The sequence below is a fragment of the Panthera tigris genome, chromosome F3, assembly GCF_018350195.1.
Source record: "Panthera tigris isolate Pti1 chromosome F3, P.tigris_Pti1_mat1.1, whole genome shotgun sequence".
NCBI classification, from domain to species: Eukaryota; Metazoa; Chordata; class Mammalia; order Carnivora; family Felidae; genus Panthera; species Panthera tigris.
This window is the reverse complement of record NC_056678.1, coordinates 18865491-18885303: the sequence shown is the minus strand read 5'-3', so window position 1 is coordinate 18885303 and position 19813 is coordinate 18865491. Positions and strand designations below refer to the sequence as shown.

At 47.5% G+C, this 19813-nt stretch overlaps 1 protein-coding gene across 2 annotated transcripts in view; it reads left to right on the top strand.

The window, feature by feature from the left end:
* Positions 1-5700, top strand: part of ASTN1 (astrotactin 1) — a 302406-nt gene extending 296706 nt beyond the window's left edge. For both annotated transcript variants that reach the window (XM_042975952.1, XM_042975954.1), the window contains exon 23: positions 2763-5700. In XM_042975952.1, the coding sequence (XP_042831886.1) occupies positions 2763-3000 (238 nt within the window). In that variant the 3' untranslated portion in view covers positions 3001-5700. The remainder of the gene's footprint in view (positions 1-2762) is intronic.
* Positions 5701-19813: the final 14113 nt, after the last annotated feature.

Below are 19813 nucleotides of genomic sequence, written 5' to 3'. Positions count from 1 at the left end.
TAAGTTTAGGAAGAATCTTTTCTGCATTTCATAAATTATTTCCTGCAGTTTATAGAGACTGGTGGTTCTTGGGCAAACAGATGCCAGAGCTATGTCACAGAGGGAAATACATAAGGGGCTTTTCATTTGTTTTGTCTCAGTTTCGGTAAAAAGCAAACCCTGGGTTAGAGAGAAGATACACATTAAGATATGTCCCCTCCGGTCTATACATTATTACTCCTGCCCTTATTATTATGTATACCTAATATTATCCCCTCTCTCCACCTCTCTCCCCCCACCTCCCTTCCCCCTCTCACTCTGCTCCCTCCCTTCTTTCTGCTCCCCCCTCCTTCCTTCTCCCTTTCCTCCCTCCTGACATTTATTGAGTGTATATATACGGTTCTTGGTTAGGGAACATAAATGTCACAATTTGAATAGCACTAACATTGCATATATCATCTTGATTTCCAAGGGCATTAGGATTGCTCTTAAAATTTCTCTCTTGTACCTCAAGAGTCGGGAGGAAAATTGGTTAATAAAGAAAGGGAGCAGGGGAAGAATCGTGGATCCCCCTGTAAAGCAGGGCGTGCTGCTGACCTGACACTCTCTTCGCAGACTCTCCTCCCTGGAGACCCTTCCATGTGTGATGCTGGTTTCTCAAGGCTATATATTAGAAAACACTGTGTAATTTCATTAGCTTGTGGAAATCAAGTTTTACTTTCCAGTGTCACGGATCTCAGGGAGAACCACAGGAAGGGAAGAGCGTTGTGCCTTGAGATGCATCGGCCCACTTTGGAGCTCGTCTTGAGAGTGAACAGAAGAGGGTCTGTGGGCTACATACTTCCTGTGAGCAGATAAGTCTGTTCCCTTAACTTTCACGGAGGCCTCCAGATTGACTTGCGGGTTGAAATACTTTGAGAACGACATTGGTTGTTCTCACCTTCCAAGAATTTGTCAACAACTAATGACATGTAGTGGGGTAGATTAAGAGGAAGGGCCACCAAAGTCCCTGTTGATGACGACTTCTGGAAGCCTGTGTGGCTAAACTGCAGAGGCTGAGAGGCAGAGGAGAGACGGTCTGCATCAGATGCTATTTCTGCGGCAGGAGGAGTGTCTGACTTCCTCTGACCCACCACTGACATCGGAGAAAATACCACTGCCCTCCGATGACCTCACCCTCTCTCAGCCCCTTGACCGTGCTGCTGAATCTCCACACCTTTCCTCCAGCATCATCTCTGTGCCTCTCAGCATGGCCTCCCGGGAACGCAATGAGATCGCCCCCGGTGGTAGTCACAGCCAGACAGGAGGGGAGAAATGAAATGAATGTGGCTATTGTTCTCTGAAAGGTCATCCTGAACGGAATGCAGAAACTTCCATCTTCTGGAAAGAATTGTTGATTGGATTAGAAAAGAGTGGTTCTTCACATGAGAAGTTAGCTTAGCCGCTGATAAATCCTGCAAGGGGTGCTGTTCACTGAGCTTTTCACGACGGCATTTTACAGCCTCCCACGAGCTCTTTCAAATGAGAAATGCCGTGGGTCTCTGAGCACTCAGGCCTTTGTAGAATGAGAGGAACACAGCTGAGTGAGGGAAACGTTGCTCCGTCGCTGCTTCTAAGGGCCCAGAGAGGCGGTGAGTCTGACAGCTGGCTGTCAGGCAGCCCCTCTCTCTGACACTGTAAATGGGCCCAGGGAAGAAGGCTGTACTCCAGTGAGATGGACTGTGGGGCTGCTTCCCCGAGGCTGCTCATGGAGGCCCCCAGGCTCTGGTGTTGGCCCAGAGGGATCACTGCACTCCAGTGTGCGTGAACTTGGGGCAGCCTCACTCTCCTCTGTTCCTTTCTCTCTCTACTGGCGATCTGCAGCAGCTCAGGTGCCCTCTCGTCCCCTCCTGTTCCTCTCTCTCTTGATTGGGGCGCAATGGCCATGGCCTCCTGGCCTTCCAAGATAGAAGTCGGAATGGAGCATGAGCTCACCTGAAGGCTAATTAGGTCACGTGTGCCACCGTGAGTCTGCATTTCCCCCAAGAATGGCCCTGCATCAGTGTGCCCTGAGGGCATTGCTGTCTTGGCCCTTAGTTCACTGCCACTACCTCCATACGGGCATAATTCATTACACTGATATCCTCCAAAGTTCAGTATATCAGCTGTTTCTGCTTAGTTCTGAAATAGCCTGGAAAAGGCAAATACTCACTCACATGCATTATTTGTCATTTGATGACGGTAAATTGCTGGCTGTAAAGAAAACGGATTTGATTTGTCTTTCAAAACTGCCAACTCTATGATTTTCAAAGGGCATAAATTCCCACTAAAATATCAGTTATTTTCTCTTCTTTATTTTCCCTCATGGCATTTTGTTTCTCTCTTTTGTTTTGGTGCCTGTCCCACTTGGCACGGCCAGACTGTTCTTCGATCCGCCCATCTGTCCATCCAACCAGTTGCTTGACAGATATTTATGGAAGACTCCTGTTCTAAGTGCCCATGCTAGACCAGCAGGTAGAACATACTAGGCTGTGCCCTCTTGGAGTTGAAAAGTCTCACTCTAGGGCTGCCTGGGTGGCTCAGCAGATTGAGCGTCCGACTTCAGCTCAGGTCAAGATCTCGAGGTTCGTGAGTTCGAGCCCCGTGTCTTTCTCGCTGCTGTCGGCGTGGATCCCACCTCAGATCCTCTGCCCCCCTCTTTCTCTGTCCCTCCCCTGCTCACACTCTCTCAAAAGCAAATAAGGCTTTAAAAGAAATAACGAAGTCTCACACTAATAGTAGTATCCTCCACGCTTGATCCATAGGAAAGCTGGCCTCATCCTTTCCCAGCTAGGCGATCTCAGCAGTTGGTGCAATGGCCTCCTTCAGGAACCCAAGATAAGCTTGCGACGTGGCTCCCTGAAGTACCTGGGCTGCCGCTACAGTGAGATCAAGCCCTACGGACTTGACTGGTCAGAGCTCAGCCGGGACCTCAGGAAGACGTGCGAGGAGCAGACCCTGAGCGTCCCTTACAACGACTATGGGGACAGCAAAGACATCTAGCGCCATGAAGCCAGATGGTGTGGCTGCCGAAACGAAGCAGGAGAGAGGAGAGGAACATCTGGGTTGGTTTGTGGATTTTTAATATTTTTTAATGGAACATTAAAACCTCTAAACCAGGGAGAGGCAATAGCTAAACCAGGGAGAAACTGATCCTTGCTCCCGGTGGAACTTCTTTGGTATGACATTCTCCATCTGCATGGTCGGTACAGCTGCCATCCGGCAGCTTCGTGCAGTATTTCTCTGCAGGGGATTACTTTGGGGCTTGTTTTACAGTTGATTTGTTTCATTTAATTTTTTTCTTTTCCCGTGAGTTTCATCAAAATGCTCAAGAGTTCTGCCATGCTTCCCATGAAAGGTCTATCAGGTCGAGGCACCCTGTGCTCACTGAGTCCCTGAGTCCGTTAGCTGGGGACAGAGATGAGGTCAGAGAGTTGCTAGACTGGCCTCGGGCCCTGGCCTCAAGCGTTCCTCAGGAAGCATCTCACTCTGGGAGCCTAAGCTCTGCTCACAAAGACCACAGGAAATTGGGAGGGTGGCCTCTGTGCGGGTCTCATGGTTTCCCCCACGCCTTCCTATTGCTTGTTTCACACCTCTCAGGTGAACTGAGCCTCCAACATGGGTCCCAGCAGGCCTTCGGGATTTTTTAGATCCTCACCCGTTCTAAGACAGGATTAGAATGAAATCTCCTTCTGGTGGATCTCTGCCTCTCCTTAAGACAATACGATCTTTAAGAGGCGACAAAATGCTACCTGTCAAATGCACCTTCGAAACAGTCTGCCTGGGAGACTAGTTAGCAGTCATATTCTAGAAAAGAAGTAGAGTTGATTATTCTAAAAAACTCCTGTGTCTCCAGGATGAACTTCTCCAGACCACATATGTACGTCGCACGCCTGGATTCTCTTTAGTGTCAGAGTCACTTAACCCTGGGCAGAGAAGGCCTGACCGATACCCACTCTGGTCCAGGAAGGGCTGATACCTCCATGTCAGTGTTTCGGTGAACTAAAGCTCTTACTGATCACACACACACACACACACACGCAACTAATGTCCATTTCTCCCTTGCTAAATTTGCCTAATTATGTCGCTAGTTTTGCAGATCCTTTCTCTGGATGGCCATCCACGGGAGAATACCACTGTTTTCACCTCCCATCCAGCTGCCGGGAGTAGCCGAGGTTCTGTGTAGGCAAGTAGAGGCCGGGCCCTTGGCTCCGTCCCATGACCCTAGTGTGGTAGCCACAGATATAAGTGGTGGCCCAGTTAAAAGGAGAGCCAGCCTTTCCGTAAGAGCTTTGAGGGCCATGTGGCCCACACACCTCAGAGGCCTCGACACACACTTCCAGTCACCCTGCCTTTGACCGGGGCTCCTCATTTGGAAACACAAGAGAAAGGTCAGGAAAGAGATGCAGGACGATATGGAACTCTCCTGGATTTTTTCCAAATAGTGATGACAGATCCCGTTCGTGCTTACCGTGTGTCAGAGCTGCTCTGAGCACTTCGTACATCCCTGAATCCTCAGGACAGCCTCCCGCCCCCACCACCAAGGAGGTGCTGTTCTCGCCTCTGTTTCAGTGATGAGGAACCCCAGGCAAAGAGAGGAACCCCATTAGGCGGTTTGCCCCGGATGCCTCCTTTACCACTGCCTGGGCCCCGACAGGAACAGGCCAGTTTGCCTGTGGCATGCAGCTGTCCCTTCTCTAAGCTCCACAGGGACCCGCCCAGAGAGCTTTCCCTTTGCCACACCTGCCTGGGACAGATGTGCCCACGGTGCACCCTGAACTCAGCCACCGGAGCACCCCTGGGGACCGAGGGGTCTGCGGAGCGAGCTTCCCCCGGGGTCTGGCGGCGGGGCCTGGGGTGAGGCTGCGGGTTCGGGAGGGCTCACAGCCCGCCCTGCGTCTTCCCGTAAAAAGACCGAAAGATTTGTCTCGAATTCTGGAAGGTACCTGCCTCAGAAATTCCTCCACTTCCGGAGCCGAGGCCAGCAGAAAAGTCGGCCCTCCCGCTCATGGGCAGTGCAGGGCCGCAGGTGGGATGCCTAAAGGGACATCGCTGACCTCCGCCAGGGAGGACAGTGCCACAGGCAGCTGGTCCCCAACCGGTGGGCGAGGCTGAGAGACAGGCCATCTTACCCCCTCTGTTCAAGTCCGCCCGGAACACGGGGTCTGTGCAGCGTGGTGGGGGCCGCCAGGGCTGCGCTGACTTCCTGGCCCCGTGAGCCAACGGGCTGAGGAGGGAGGACGGCGAGTGGCGTCAGGGTCACACTTCTTTGACCCCCCTCTTCTGTTTATTAAAATAAGGAGGCTCATTCTCTCCCAGTCTCCCCTCCTCCTCCCCCAGGTCCCTCCAGCTTTGGATCTGATTTCTCGTCTTCCTCTCGGGCCCCACCCTGCCTCCTTCATCCCTTCCTTCTCCATGACTCTCTTCCTCCTTCTGTGTCCCATTTTGCCCTCCTCGCGGTACGTGTGCTCGCACACACACCTCCACACACGCACACCACATGCCCTGCACACCCGTACATCACACACACGTACCACACTCATCACACATACACTTACACACACACACGAGACGTACATAGAGCACACACACACGCGTTACACACACAACACACTATACACGTGCACTATGTGCAAAAGTTATACATACCCATACATCATACACGCGTATACACATACACTATACACACACACTCAACACATATACATCACACACATGCATTATGCACACACAATACACACACATATACATCACACACACATATATACACACACTGTATACACACACACTCAACACATATATGTTGCACACACATGCATTATGCACACACAATAGACTACACATACATAACACACACATCATGTATACACACACTATGTATACTACACACACATACTATATGCACATACACTATACACACCTACATTACACACACACGCACACACATGCACTATCCACATACATTAAACACACACTAGACACACAGATGCTATGGCTGGGTCCCATCATCCACTTTCAAGTTACAAGGAAGGCCAACATGAGTGGGGCAGGATTCTAACTTCCTCTGAGGATTTAACTGCAGGATCTTGGCTCCTGGGAAAACACTGTTGATCATGCCCTGGTGACCTTTCCCAAAGCGTGCCTGGAGGAACCCATCCTGACTAAAAAGGGTGATGGTACCAGACCAGTATTAAAACTCAAATTTCCAAGCTGACAAACAGGTCTTAAGGAGTCACTTATACCTGCCAACCCTCCCCCGGCTCTGGGCTCCCCCTGAGACCCTGGCGTTTCCCCTTAAACATACATGACCCACCATAATAGCATTAGACCTTTAACTGAGTATGCAGTCATCTTCCATGGAGTTCAGTCCATTCATTATTTTTGGTTAAGCACACTTCTTGAGATTCAGATGTTCTATTAAAACACTGAGTGTGGAAAAAACCCACTTGACTACGATAGAAGGAAGAATGGATATCATGTGACCAACTTCAGGTATAACAGTATTGTTTCAAAGAGAATTATTGTACGGTTATAAAAAATGGAATAATCAACTAAATAATAAACAAAGCTGTTAGTAAGTGTCAGGTGTGTGGATGTTACCTTGTGTCCGTCAACAGTCAGAGTGATCTGGGGGGACCCACCGGGGAACTGCTCCAGTTTTGGACGTTACACCTCAGGTGCCTTACAGCCCGCCATCCTAACCAAAACAAAAAGTTAAACACCTCACAGCCAATTATAAACGTGTCGTTAGGCAGTAGTGATTCTCATCTTTTCTAGCACCATCCAGATAATTAGCCAATGAAACGTATTTACTGAGTATCTACCCTATCTCACACACGATGCCCGGTGCCCAGCGTGTGCTGCTGAGTTAGACAAGCTGCTTCTTCATCGCAGAACCTGGCATCTTATGGGGAAAGCCAGACATTGAGTCCATCGTTACCGGGGTGAAGAGAACCATGAGAGAGAAGTACAGGATGGTGGGAGTCACTAAACTTACCTTTGGGTGTTTAAGGCCAATGTTGCAAAAGGCCCTCCCTGATACTTGTCTGTCTTGTGACTCTATAGAGGCATTTGGGGTAGGGTAGCGGGATGAAATGCTTCATGGTGCTCAGCCCAAGCACTCAACCACTTTTTTTCCCTCTCTACCACGTAACTTTAAATAGATGTTCTCTCTCCTGCCACCCATTATCCCCAAAAAACAGACGTTAAGTGTCTGCACACTTAGTAGGCCCTCTCACAAAGTAGTGATGAGAGCAGTTTCCCCCATACAAGCAGGAACTATCTGGAGGTGAAGACTGTGGCAGTTTTCACACATGGCCACAAATTGTTCGAAACCCTCCCCCTAGACGTGTGTTCTACAGACTCTCCCGTTGAAGCTGGGCAGGTTGACTGTTTTAACCAATAGATTACAATGGAAATAATGCTGTAAGTTCCCAGCCTGAGTCATAAAAGGCCCTGGGGCTTCTGCCTCCTTCTCTGGAACTCTTGCCTTTGGAGCTCTGAGCCACCGCATAAGAAATTTGAGGCCACCATGCTGGAGAGTCACGTGTAAGCACTGTGATCCAGGGCTCCAGCTGAGCCAGCCTTCTAGACATTCCTGCTGAGGCACAGACATGTGACTGAAGCTGTCTTAGACCCTCAAGATGAGTCTCTCTGCCAGCTGCATACCACCCAGCAACTTCTATCAATGTCACATGGAAGAGAAGAATCACCCTGCCAAACCTTGCCTGAATTCCTGACCCCAGAATTATGCAACATAATAAAACAGTTATTGTTTTAAGCCACGAAGGGGGTCTGTTAAATAAAGGGGATCGGATCAGTGGCCAAAAACAACCTATTCCAGCCAGCCAGTGACGGAGCATCGAGGTTGCCCTCCCCTAGGCATGAACTCACCACAAAAAGGAGAGGAAAGTGTAGTAGAAAGTGTAGAAAGTGCGGGTTGGGCTATGTATGCATAACATGCTGAGTCTTTGCTCCGACAGAGGAGAGCAAAAAGAAAGATGGCCACTTCATCCCAATACATCTGAGCAGGTGAACCTCAGAAACTTACATGGAAACCCTGGGTTGAGGGGCGGGGATGAGTGCTCCAGGGCCAGCAAAAGAAAGAAAGAGAAAGGAGAAGGCAATTTGGAATCTAAAAGAACTATTGGAAGGGAAGGGTTTCTTCCAACGACAGTATTTCTCTGTCCCTTTGCATTTGGAACTTCCCGGATGTGATGTGCATATCCCACACCTAATGCGTGCCAGGCACTTGTGCTAAACGCTTCACTGCAAAATAGTCTTCAGTCTTCACGGGAGTCTTGTGAAATGACTACTCTTAAGTAAGCGGAAAGCAGAGTGTCAGAGACTTGATACGACATGCCCAAGGTCACAGCTAAGGGCAAGTACAGGCATTTCAACCACAGGTGTCTGACTCTCACCGTGAAACCATACTGCCACTGCCTCCTAGGAGCTTGTTTCTCACTGTGTTTCCTAGAAAGGGAAAAACTCCTCCCGTTGAGATTTTTCCAGGTCACTGGCCTGTTACCCTATCTCAGGCAGTAGGAGAGAAGGTGGCTGGATCAGTGCAAACTTAAGCACTACCGTTAAGAAAACAGCTCAGAGTGCAAACGAAGCACATTGTCTCTTTTTGTTTATTTGGTCTCGGCTTGGTGTGTTGTCTGTCATATGACTGTAATGCAGAGCTAAAAAATTGTGACTCCTGCTCTGTTCGGCATAGCCCTGTATTGGGCTTTAGGGGTTCTTTGGCCTGGTCTCTGTGTTGCACATACGTGCATGGTGACACCCGATATCTGAGAGAGAACTTGGGGAACAAAAACCTTCTGCCCTTCAGGGCAGCATCCCTTGGCTTGTTGATTCAGGCCCAGCTCTGACTTTGATAACTCGCAGCCTCCAACCCTCCTCCCGTCAACAGTGCCTAATTTATTGTGCCAATTAATGAGCAGTTTAGCATCAAATGAAACCTCAGCATTCTGTAGGATGGCTGACAATTTCTCTGGATATATGTGGGACTCCAGGATTTGGCTCATGTCTGCACTTTTCCAAAGTGAGGGGAAAAAAAAATTCCTCCTTGTTCTGGAACTTTGCAGTGTAGGCTATAATTGGATTGATTCCTGTAAGAATGGGCAGGTTTTGACACCATGTTTCACCAAAAGTGCCCTTTGTTAGAGTTTATGAATATGCGTGTTGACACAGCGCTGTGAATCGGGTGTAACTGATCCCTTACAACCTTTCCGGGTAGGAGAACCTCAGCTATGTTCTGTGCTTAACAGTTGGGAACAACTTCCTTTGTTTAGAAGGATTCAGATGTCAAGTGACCCTGAGGCTCTTGCTGCCCCATGGGTCAGACAGTGCTCTGAGACCTACCGGCTTAGAGACGAAACCACCTCACACAACGCCCTGGTGATGTCGCAGGACCTAAGTGCCCAAGAGTAAGGCTAGATTGGACATGCCCTCACTGCATTTGTCCTGGTGACTATTGAGTATAACATGGTAATGCCTACAGTCCTCAAAAGCCAACTGTCTGTCCTCAGATCCCTTTTCCAACCTTCTGCTGCTCTGCTCCGTGTCACATAGAGATGACTCTATTATAAACTACATTTCCCAGACTCTCATGTCAATAGGCTTCCAGTCCAGTGGGATAATAGAGGCACTTGGAGGGGGTCCAGGACAATGGAGGCGCTTGGGGGAAGACTGGAGGACAGGAGGAGGGAGCAAGCCAGGGTACCTCTCCCTCTCTGACTTGGATAGTGTCTCTAGCATCTCCCTCATGATTCCAGCTGCCTATCTGGTCTCGGAACTCCTCCGGCTCTGCCGTGATTACAACTCCCTTCCGGTGGCGCCACCTCCTGGGCTTCGGCAGCACTATCTCATCTTCTCAAAGTACGAGCTGCTTCCTGCTGCTCATCTTTGGGTTTCCCCACAATTCTCTATATGCCCTTTCTTTTATTCCAAAACCTTTCTAATTGGAACTTCCTCTGTTGCATTACCTAAAATGTGTGCCATTTCCTGACTGGGTCTTAATATATACTTCAAACTAAAAATTATTACATATATATCATTTGGCACAGGAATGTTGTAGCTCTTCAGGGTGATGATCTGGAAGATGAAATTTTGATGCTAAAAGTAAAATTTCTATGAACGCTAAGATTGATTACAGGGTTGGAGAATAGGTTTCTACTTGAGTGCTAAATTTGGCCAAGTGGTAGTGGCTGCCTGTGATTTGAAAAGAATTCTGAGGATGCATCTGTATCTAGCCAGAGAGAGTGATGAGATCCATGATCAGTGCCTCACGTGGGTATGGAAATGGTGAATAGTAAGATGTGTGCCATTCTTTTGTTCACCCTAATTAGCCGAAGCAGAATTGGCACAGACTATCTGAAATCGGGACTATTTAGGAAAATCTGTGATGTATGCATCATATATCGTATATAAATTATGATACGTCCAAAAGTGAATACAGGTTCATTGTGCACTGATAATGGAAATCGAGTGAGAACAAAAACCACATTTCTGAGGCCTTCTGGCCCCATTACTACATAATCAATTTCACAGCATTTTACTTATGTTTTCTGAACGGCCATTTTCATTTCTAAATCTGTATTTTAAGATAGTCTTAATGGTGTTAATTTGGTATGTTAGGTGGCATAAAACAAAGGATTTCAAAGTCTTCATCTGTTTCTGCCACTTGAGCAGTGTATCAGGATTCAGTTAAGATTTCAACAGGGAGAATTTAATATAGGGATTTGTTTAAAAGATACTGGAGGATCAGAAAAGCAAAAATATTTGAAACCCCAAAATAGCACAGGGGTACTAATAATGACTGTAGGAAGCAGCCCCTACCCTTGGGCTAGAAGAACAAAGAGGGGAAGTTGGTTTAACAGAAGCTGGATGCCCCCGAGGAGGAGAGGTTCTTTGCCCAGTGCTGGAAGGTTCTTGTGAGAACATAATGAGGCAGGTTCCTCGAGCACATGTAGATAACGGAGACCATAACATGGGGCTGTTACCACGGTGAAAAGCCACTGGTAGGATGGCATAGACACAAACAGCAAGCAGACAGGAAGGAACCAATCCCGTCTCCCTCCACCTTCCTTCCAGTCTCCTCTCCTGCCCACTGTGGACAAAAACTAACATGGAACTGACAGACAAAAAGGAAGCCATGTTTGCAGTTTTCCAAAAGCAGCATTGCAAAGCAGGATACAAAAGGGTGGGTTTGAGCTGAGACACAGTAGCTAAATAACCACACAGGCAGCCTGAGGCTTGCAGGAGAGGATGCTTTTGAAAGCACTTAGCACAATGCCTGGAACACACCTCGTAAGCATCAACAGGGGTACTCCCTGGCCCTCTTCTGTGCCCCTTGGACACTAAAATGGAGCCAGATTTGTCCCTGATGTTATCAGTAGCTTTCTCTTGATAACATCGACAACATAGGGTAGCAAGAAAACATGTTCTAAGTTCATATTTATGCATTCTTTTTTATGTGACAAAAGATCCTTTCGTATCTTCGAAACGGAGCTTCCTTTAAGAGGGTTTATCCTGTTTAGTGAGATTTCTTTTGTTGCTAAAGAGGCTGTTGTTGTTTTTTTAGGTTTACTTAATTTTGAGAGAGAGACAGAGACAGTGAGCGGGGAAGGGGCAGAGAGAGAGGAAGAGAGGGAGAATCCCAAGCAGGCTCCGTTCTGTCAATGCAGAGCCCAGTGCGGGGCTCAAGCCCACAAACCGTGAGATCATGACCTGAGCCAAAACCAGGAGTTGGATGCTTAACTGAGCCACCCAGGCGCCCCAAGAGGCTCTTGTTTTTAACAGCAAGTAACGTGTGTTTATTGCTTATTATGTCCCAAGCACTGTCTGAGCACCTTGGCATGGCTTCTCTTGTCTAATCACCCCAACGAGAACCCTATGCACAGATGCTGCGACTGTCTACACTGAACTCAGAGGAAACTCAGAGGTCCTAAGTAATTTGCCCAAGGCCACACAGCAGCTAAGTATGCGAGCCACAATGCATCTTTGGGTTGTTGTTGTTGTTGTTTGTTTTTTTTTTTTAATGTCTATTTATTTATTTTTAGAGAGAGAGACACAGAAAGGGAGAAAGAATCCCAAGCAGGCTGCCGCCCACGCACCCCTCACAGTGTGTCTGGTTTTTTTTTGTTTTTTTGTTTTTTTTTTTACCGCATGCTGCCGTGTGGCTCGCTTGAGCCACTTTCCGTCTCCCCTGGAACCTGGAATCTGTCTTAGGTCACCACGGTGAGCGAACTGAACTAGCAGCAAAATTTGACCGTTCTTTGATCTATTGTTTTGTTTTGCCGATGAGGGGGTTGCAGTGTTTCTTGCGTCCAGCACAGCAGACACGGCAACCTTTACACGTCCGATCGTGCCTCTTCCCCCGGGGTCACTGGCACGGAGTCAGTGCCTGCCGCGGAGAAGGCATGACGGTGGCACAGGACCTGTGCACTTTCAAGGCTCCTTGTGACACGAGTTTGTTGGCATTCATGGAAGTGGGACTCCTCCCTGAACTCCCCTCTGAGCCCACGGGGTTTTGATCTAACTGGTATAAGGCGTAGGTCTCATCCCCACTCTCTAACCTGGTGGTGTTCTCAGACCATTCAGCTACTCGGTGTCTATACAGTTACAGAATGGAAGCGTTCCACGGCACTCTGGCTCCACCATGTCATCTGCTGTGTCTACACCAAGGTCTGACTGAAAAGGCCAGTCAGCCCCCTGGACCCTCCAAGCCGTCTCACTCCAGGGTATCAGCCAGGGGAAGAGGTCTTGATCCTCACCCTCTAGGCTCTGTGTCCCTGGGCAACTGGGGAGGGATGTGAGGAGGCCCGTGACGGAGGTGTTGGTGACGGAGCTGACTGGAATGGGAGGGGGGTGACATAAAGGAAGGGTGTTTGGTTGCCATGGCAACACCAGCAAACACTCCAAAGAGAGGGTGTGGTCCAGGACTTCATGAAGTGCCACCGGCCTGGAGCAGCCGCTGGAATGTCTGAGTGTGGCCGCGTTCCTCCCCACAGAGCCCGGGGCCAGGCCACCAGCACGGACGGCCGGTACCTCTCAGGAATGCTCAGGATGAAGACGGGCATGGAAAAGACAAGCAGGCCTCCCAGGTGTGGGTTTTCCTACCCCCAGCCACAGAATGGGGGCCTTCCAGAAGAAATTTGGAAAACTCCACAGAGAGCCAAAAGCGACTTGATCGACAAATTGTTTTCTTTCCCCCAAAACTCTGAGGCTGACATTCTTCAGGGTATGAGCAGGCACTCTGAGAGTTCTTCCCTGCAAACGTTCACTCCTGTTGCCGCCTGCCCTCCTCTTCCAAAGTGGTGTTCTCACCGGGGACATGGACCTGGGATCTCGAAACCCTCGGTCTGATCAAACAGAAGACGGGGTCTTGGCACAGGTGGGCAACGGGAATGTGGGTGACAGTGGGATGAAGGGGCAAGTCTGGAGAGATGCAGAAGCAGAAGAGACGAGACCACAAAGGCAGTGACGGGGTGAGGCCAGCAGGACATGAGGAGTGGATTCAGAATATGTGAAAGCTTGAGGTCAAGGCAGGGTCTTGTGTCCAAGGCCCAGGGGTTAGATGAGGCTTTTGCTAGCAAAGAGATTCGTGAAAACAAAGAAACAAACAAACCCGGTAAGAGTGTGACCGTGGGCTCAATGGCTGGCCAGCCAAGTTGTCTATGGGAAAGAAGGCCTGGAAGGCCCGCTAAAGCCTGGAAAACGAATATTGCCAGAATTGGCAGTTGGTAATTGTGACCTTGCTTTCACCCCCAGGTCTTGCAAGACTCAACTCTTCCCTTCTCCAAATTCAAGTCTTTTCCCACGCAAAATATAGCAGGAGTGGAGACTGGAAATAAGTGGTGATATTTTAAGTGTATCTGAAATGTTAATAGGGTGATATTTGACACTTCATTGGTAAAGAAGGAAATTCATTCATTAGCAAATGTTGATTATTAATAATTATTTATTGCACTCCAGGTAAACTGGCTCTGTGGTACATACTTTACGTTCACTATAGTTAGTCTGCATAAAACTTCTTTAAGTTGGGAACTATGGTTCCATTTTACAGATGGGAAAACTGAGTCTCAAGCCACTAACTTGCTCAACATCACTCCACTTCATCTCAGGTCAAGATTTTATGCTTTGAGAAAGGAATTCACATGGAGCACACTTTGCGTGCCAAGCGCTCTCAAGGGTTACAAATGTTACCCAATTGAATGTGCATAACAACTCTGCAATATAAACTCATCCCCCACTTTGCAAATGAGCCTTGAACGGTTCAGTCTTCTAAGTTCTCCATGAGCTGAGAGCCCATTCTAAGTCTTGATTCGGAAGTCTATACTCTTTGAAAGAGCTAGCATGAATATGTAAGTACCTGGAATGTACTTTGAGAGAGTCAAGGGGTTGAAATACACGATGCCTTCGTACCTCTGGGAGCTTCATTTATATCTAGAGGGAAACTTGCTACTCTCCCCAAGCCATGAGCATTGCCTGGGGCCCTCTTTATTGCATGAAGGTAAATTGTCTAACTCTAAAATTATTATGGGTGGAGACAGATTGCTCATTTAATGAGCATGCTTCCCAAGCAGAGCTCTGGGACATGCTCTGGCATTAGCATTACCCTCTGAAATCATGGATAAATTACATTGTCTTGCTGACATCGTTTTTTAAAAAAAAAATTTTCCTTCCTTTAATACTTGGAATTGGGGTCACATTCTAACTATTTAATCTGAGGCCTCAAACTGGCGCACAGCATAGCTTTAAATGAAATTAAATTTAAAACCTAGCCAAAGGTTCATAGAACACTTAATTGCACGCATGCACACACGTGTGTGTGTGTGTGTGTGTGTGTGTGTGTGTGAGAGAGAGAGAGAGAGAGAGGGCGCACAATATCAAGCAGCCCTTTAGAATAACTCACATCCTGGGCCAGAAAGTGCGTGGAAACTCAAAAGCCAGCCAATCACCAATCATCATCCTCAATATTCTGCTTCTTCTGGTCTCTTCTGTATCAAGGACACTTCTGTTTACCTTGAGTAACAATACTTACAACAAACATATATGATATAAAATGCTAATTCCATGGCATGTACTTTATGTTCATTATAGTAAATTCTGCATGAAAATTCTTTAAGTTGAAAATTATCATTCCATTTTAAAGATGGGAAAATTGAGTCTCCATCCATTAAGTAACTTGATCAAGATCATTAAATTTCATCTGCCTGGTAGCCTCTTAGATTCTCTCTCTTGCTTGATCAGCAGTTACTGCTTCTTCCCAATCCTTGTGGACTACACATCTAAGACTGAAATGTGCATATCTGTTAGCTGGGCTAAAGCAGGCCTCAACAGAAAACTGACTGACGAACCCTGAGTTCAACAGTCAACTTGAAAATGAGTCGTTTTGGTACTCTGCTCTCACAATCCACAATCTTCTGTGTTGCCCTGCTCTCACCATCACTTTTTGGGCTATTGTTAAAGAACCAATCAAAGCATAAATTTCAAGGGGCCACGGGCCCACCCACCCACCCACCCACCGCCAACCCCAAACACAGCATCCTCTTTTCTTTCGAGCCTCACATCCATAAAAATCAGGGTTGAACTTAGTCTAGCAAATTCCAAGGCTTTATTCAGGCGGGGCACTGTGCAAGGCAGTGCCAGAGATTCCAACCTGAGTAAGATAGTGCTTCCAGGACCACCGTGGAGAGATGTGACCTTGTGTCCTGCTCATGGTTGCTTGATCCCAGGGCCAGAAATCAGGCCTGGCCTACCTTTTTCAAGCCATGGTCTCTGATGCTGGTTGGCTTTCACTCAGATGAAAGCATGCTGTTTTCTCCTTCTTACAGGAGTCATCAAATGACCTAGTGCCGCTGAGTTCACTTGCCTTCAAAGAGTTTGATCTGGGGGGAAAGGACAAGAACACAGCTAACAGGACACCAGTCAACTAGATTGACTCTTGTAAGAGAGGACAGGAAGGGTTCATGGATTCAATACATCTCATCAAAGAGGGGAATGAAGAAAAGCTTCGTGAAGTTGGAGAATGGCAGAAAGGACTGAGGAAATGAAGTTTGAGGCACCAGGAGGCAGAGGGAAGGCAGTCCAGGGTAGGGAACAGGACAAGCACAAGCATGAGGTTCTGGGGCCACAGAGACATTACTCTTCAATGGGAGGGAGGGAGCCCTGGATCAGAAACAGTGAGAAGTCAGTGCAGTGTGCCAGCCATCTTGACACCAGTTTGACCAGGAAGGACATGCGGCGTCTATGACGTAACTGCACTGAGGCATCGGTGACCTGATGGGAGCTGAGGAATGACGTGGACCCCACGTGCCAGTGGGTTGGGGGTAAGAGGCAGGAGAGGGGAACTTGCCTGGGAACATCACTGTGGTCTGTTGAGGAGGCGATGGCAGCCAGGGGGAGAGCAAGGCCAGTGGGAAGGAGGAGGACAGGTGAGAGTTCCACAGGAAAGGGGATGGCTTAGGTGCAAGCACAGACGAGCCGCTGTGGGAAACACTTTCCCTCTGAGGACTAGCCAGGGCCATCGTCGTGGCCAAGGAGACCCTCCAGGACCCCTCCCGATCCCCCCATCCCTTCCCTCATTCTGCCCCGGCCACATTGACCTCAGTGCTCTTCTGCAGACATGCTGAGTTCTGTCCCAGCTCACATCTGCCGTTCCCTGTGCAGACTGGTCTTCTCCAGGTATTCACCTGGGCTCCCTCTCTCACCTCCACGTGTCTCCAAGAAGCGCGCTCTCACCTTCCCCACATGAACTGGCACCTCCCCACCCCCAGCCACTACTTGCCGCCTTACGGCACCTGAGTTTCCTTTGTGGAACTCCTCACCAGGGGCATATACGTTTCCAGCTGCCTCGTCTGTCTCCCACTTCTTTCCAAGCTCCATGAGGACAGAGACATTGTTTTGTTCACCACTGTATCCCTAGTGCCTGGCACAGAACAGGTGCTCAGTAAATATTTACTGAATAAAACAGGATCACCAGCTCTTTATTTTTTTGTTTCACGAAGGTCACAGCAGTCCGGATGTAAAATATATGGCCCTAGGCGATGGTGAGTTGTTTCATAATTAGATTGATTCGTGACAAAGCAGGATAACTCATGGAGGAAAATGCTAGAGTGCATTAGCAGTCTTTTGGAGACCCCTTCATGCCCAAGAACCTACAAAACTAAGTACTGTGGTACTTATGTTTATGGGTTTTATGTGTGTGGTTTCCCCAGACGGTGGTGTTCCATCAGAGCTTAGTGGGTTAACGCACAGACCTTAGGGTCAGACTCTCAGGGTGCAAATCCCGACCCTGCCATTTGTTAGCCGGGCTGCTCTGGGCCTCTGTGTATCTCTCTGAAAACTTCTCATGTCCCATTTTTGTTAAGTATTCCACTCCTCAGTTACTGTCTGAATTCCCGAAGTGTGGGTCCCAGTGGTGACTCTGTTACCTGATCTGTTAAAAAAACTGCATAGGCTTTATGGAAATTATATGCCAGTAAGAGACCTTTTATTTGCTTTTTCTTATTGCTGGTTTGAGATTTCTGGATGTATAAATTTGTATACGATTTATTAAATTGAAATTCTCCTAAAGTAGAATAATATAATCAAATACTTCGCTAGGCGTGATGTACCCTTACTTTAACCATGGGACATAAGTGTCATGATTAAAAAAAAAAAAATGATGTCCAAAGCATATTTTAAAAGCAAATGTGAATGATTCATCTGTGTGACAATCTAGAACTGTGCTGTCCAATATGGTGTTCACTTAGCCACATGCGACTATTTACATTTAAATTATTGGAACGGAGTAAAATCTAAAATTTAATTCTTCAGTCGTCCTGGTCACCCTTCAGGGGTTCAATGGCAACACAGGACTAATAGCTATCATTACACTGGACAATGCAGGTAGAGAACATTTCCATCCTTGTAGAAAGTTGCATTTAAAAGTACTCTTCTACAAACTCGATGCATTCAGCAATTTAATGTTTTTTTTTTTTTTTTTTTTTAAGACAATAACCAGCATCCCACATAGCTAGTGCAACTTTCCAGACATAGTCCAAGTATCTGGAGCTTCCCAGTAGTTTTGCCAACTCCGAAGATTTCCCCTTAGCCCACTTCATTTTGCTCAGTGCCACTTTTACCACCATCTCCCTACAATCCACGTTGCTTCTCTCTGAATCAGTAGGTTAGGACATCTGACAGCCAAACCACACGGGATTCTCTTAGCTGCCCTGTCCTGAGAATATAATAATCATGGCACACATCTCGGAGACCCTCTGATGTCCAAGTATCAGAGTGTTTGAGGATTTGAAGAGTCTTTAAAAGCCATTCAAAGACACTTCCCTCGGGGTGTCTGGGTGGCTCAGTAGGTTGAGCGCCTGACTTCGGCTCAGGTCACGATCTCATGGTTCGTGGGTTTGAGCCCCGTGTCGGGCTCTGGGCAAACAACTCAGAGCCTGGAGCTTCCGTTGGATTCTGCGTCTCCCTCTCTGCACCCTCCCGCACGCATGCTCTGCCTATATCAAAAATAAACATTAAAAACTAGTTTTTTAGAGGCACTTCCCTCATCTTCTCCACTGGCAAACTTCTTGACTGCTTAGTCTATACACATTGCTTCTGGCATTCCCTCCTTCCTTTCTTCCTGTCTGCACTGCTCAGGCAATGTGCTAGGCATAGGGCTGCAAAGGTAGATATTTAGGGAACTGAGGCTCAGAGAGGTTAAGTAACTAGATGACAGATCTAGTTAGTGGTATAGTCTGAATTCAAATTCAGATTTGTTGGGCACAAAAGCTTGAGCCTCTTGCAGATCACCATGCTGCTGCCCACAGATTATGAGCCATTAATGCACCATAGGTACTAACCTTCAAGGTCCAGACTCAGTCATCCCTGCCCCTAGCCTCCCTCCAGCAGATCATCCACCAAAGTGGAAAAGGCATTAGCAGCGTTGAGTTAATATGCAATGTTTCCCAGAGTGGAGGCTACTTGGACACTTTAAGAAGCCCTGGGATCCCTCTCACAGGTCATTCTTTTTTTTTTTTTAATTTTTTTTTATGTTTATTTTTGAGACATAGACAGAGCATGAGTGGGGGAGGGGCAGAAAGAGAGGGAGACACAGAATCCGAAGCAGGCTCCAGGCTCTGAGCTGTCAACACAAAGCCCGACGCGGACCTCAAACCCATGAACCATGAGTTCATGACCTGAGCTGAAGTTGGATGCTTAACCAACTGAGCCACCCAGGCGCCACTCTCACAGGTCATTCTTAAGGTGATTGATTCACCACCAACAAAATCATTCCTCGAAATCATTTGTGTCCTAACACAATGTGACTTATTATTCAGAAAGCCCTCTGACCTGTGCATATGGAGTTGTGGTACGGGGAAATTCTGTAACTTTTATAGCCTTTTGTGAGATTTAAATATATGACTTGTACGTGTGTAAACATTTTTGAAAAGGCAACTGCCTTCTGATAGCAGTTATGGGGAGGAAAGGCAAATTGATACATGATTGGTGGTCATTAAAAAGTCAACACTCTCCCTTTATTTATTATAACTTTTTTTACATTTGAATAAATGACTTTCATGTGGACAAAGACAAAGAAAAGGAAGCTGTCTATATTAAATTATCTTCAGAAGGAAATTTGATTCAAAGAATATTAGTAAATTGCAGTTACTCTGGACTAACTTTCAGGGTTTAGAAATGTTTTTATTATACTGACTTGGGATTTTAACCAGACTTGTAGATTCTTTTAAGAATATACCCTGCCAGGGGCGCCTTGGTGGCTCAGTTGGTTAAGTGTCCAACTCATAATTTCAGCTCAGGTCAT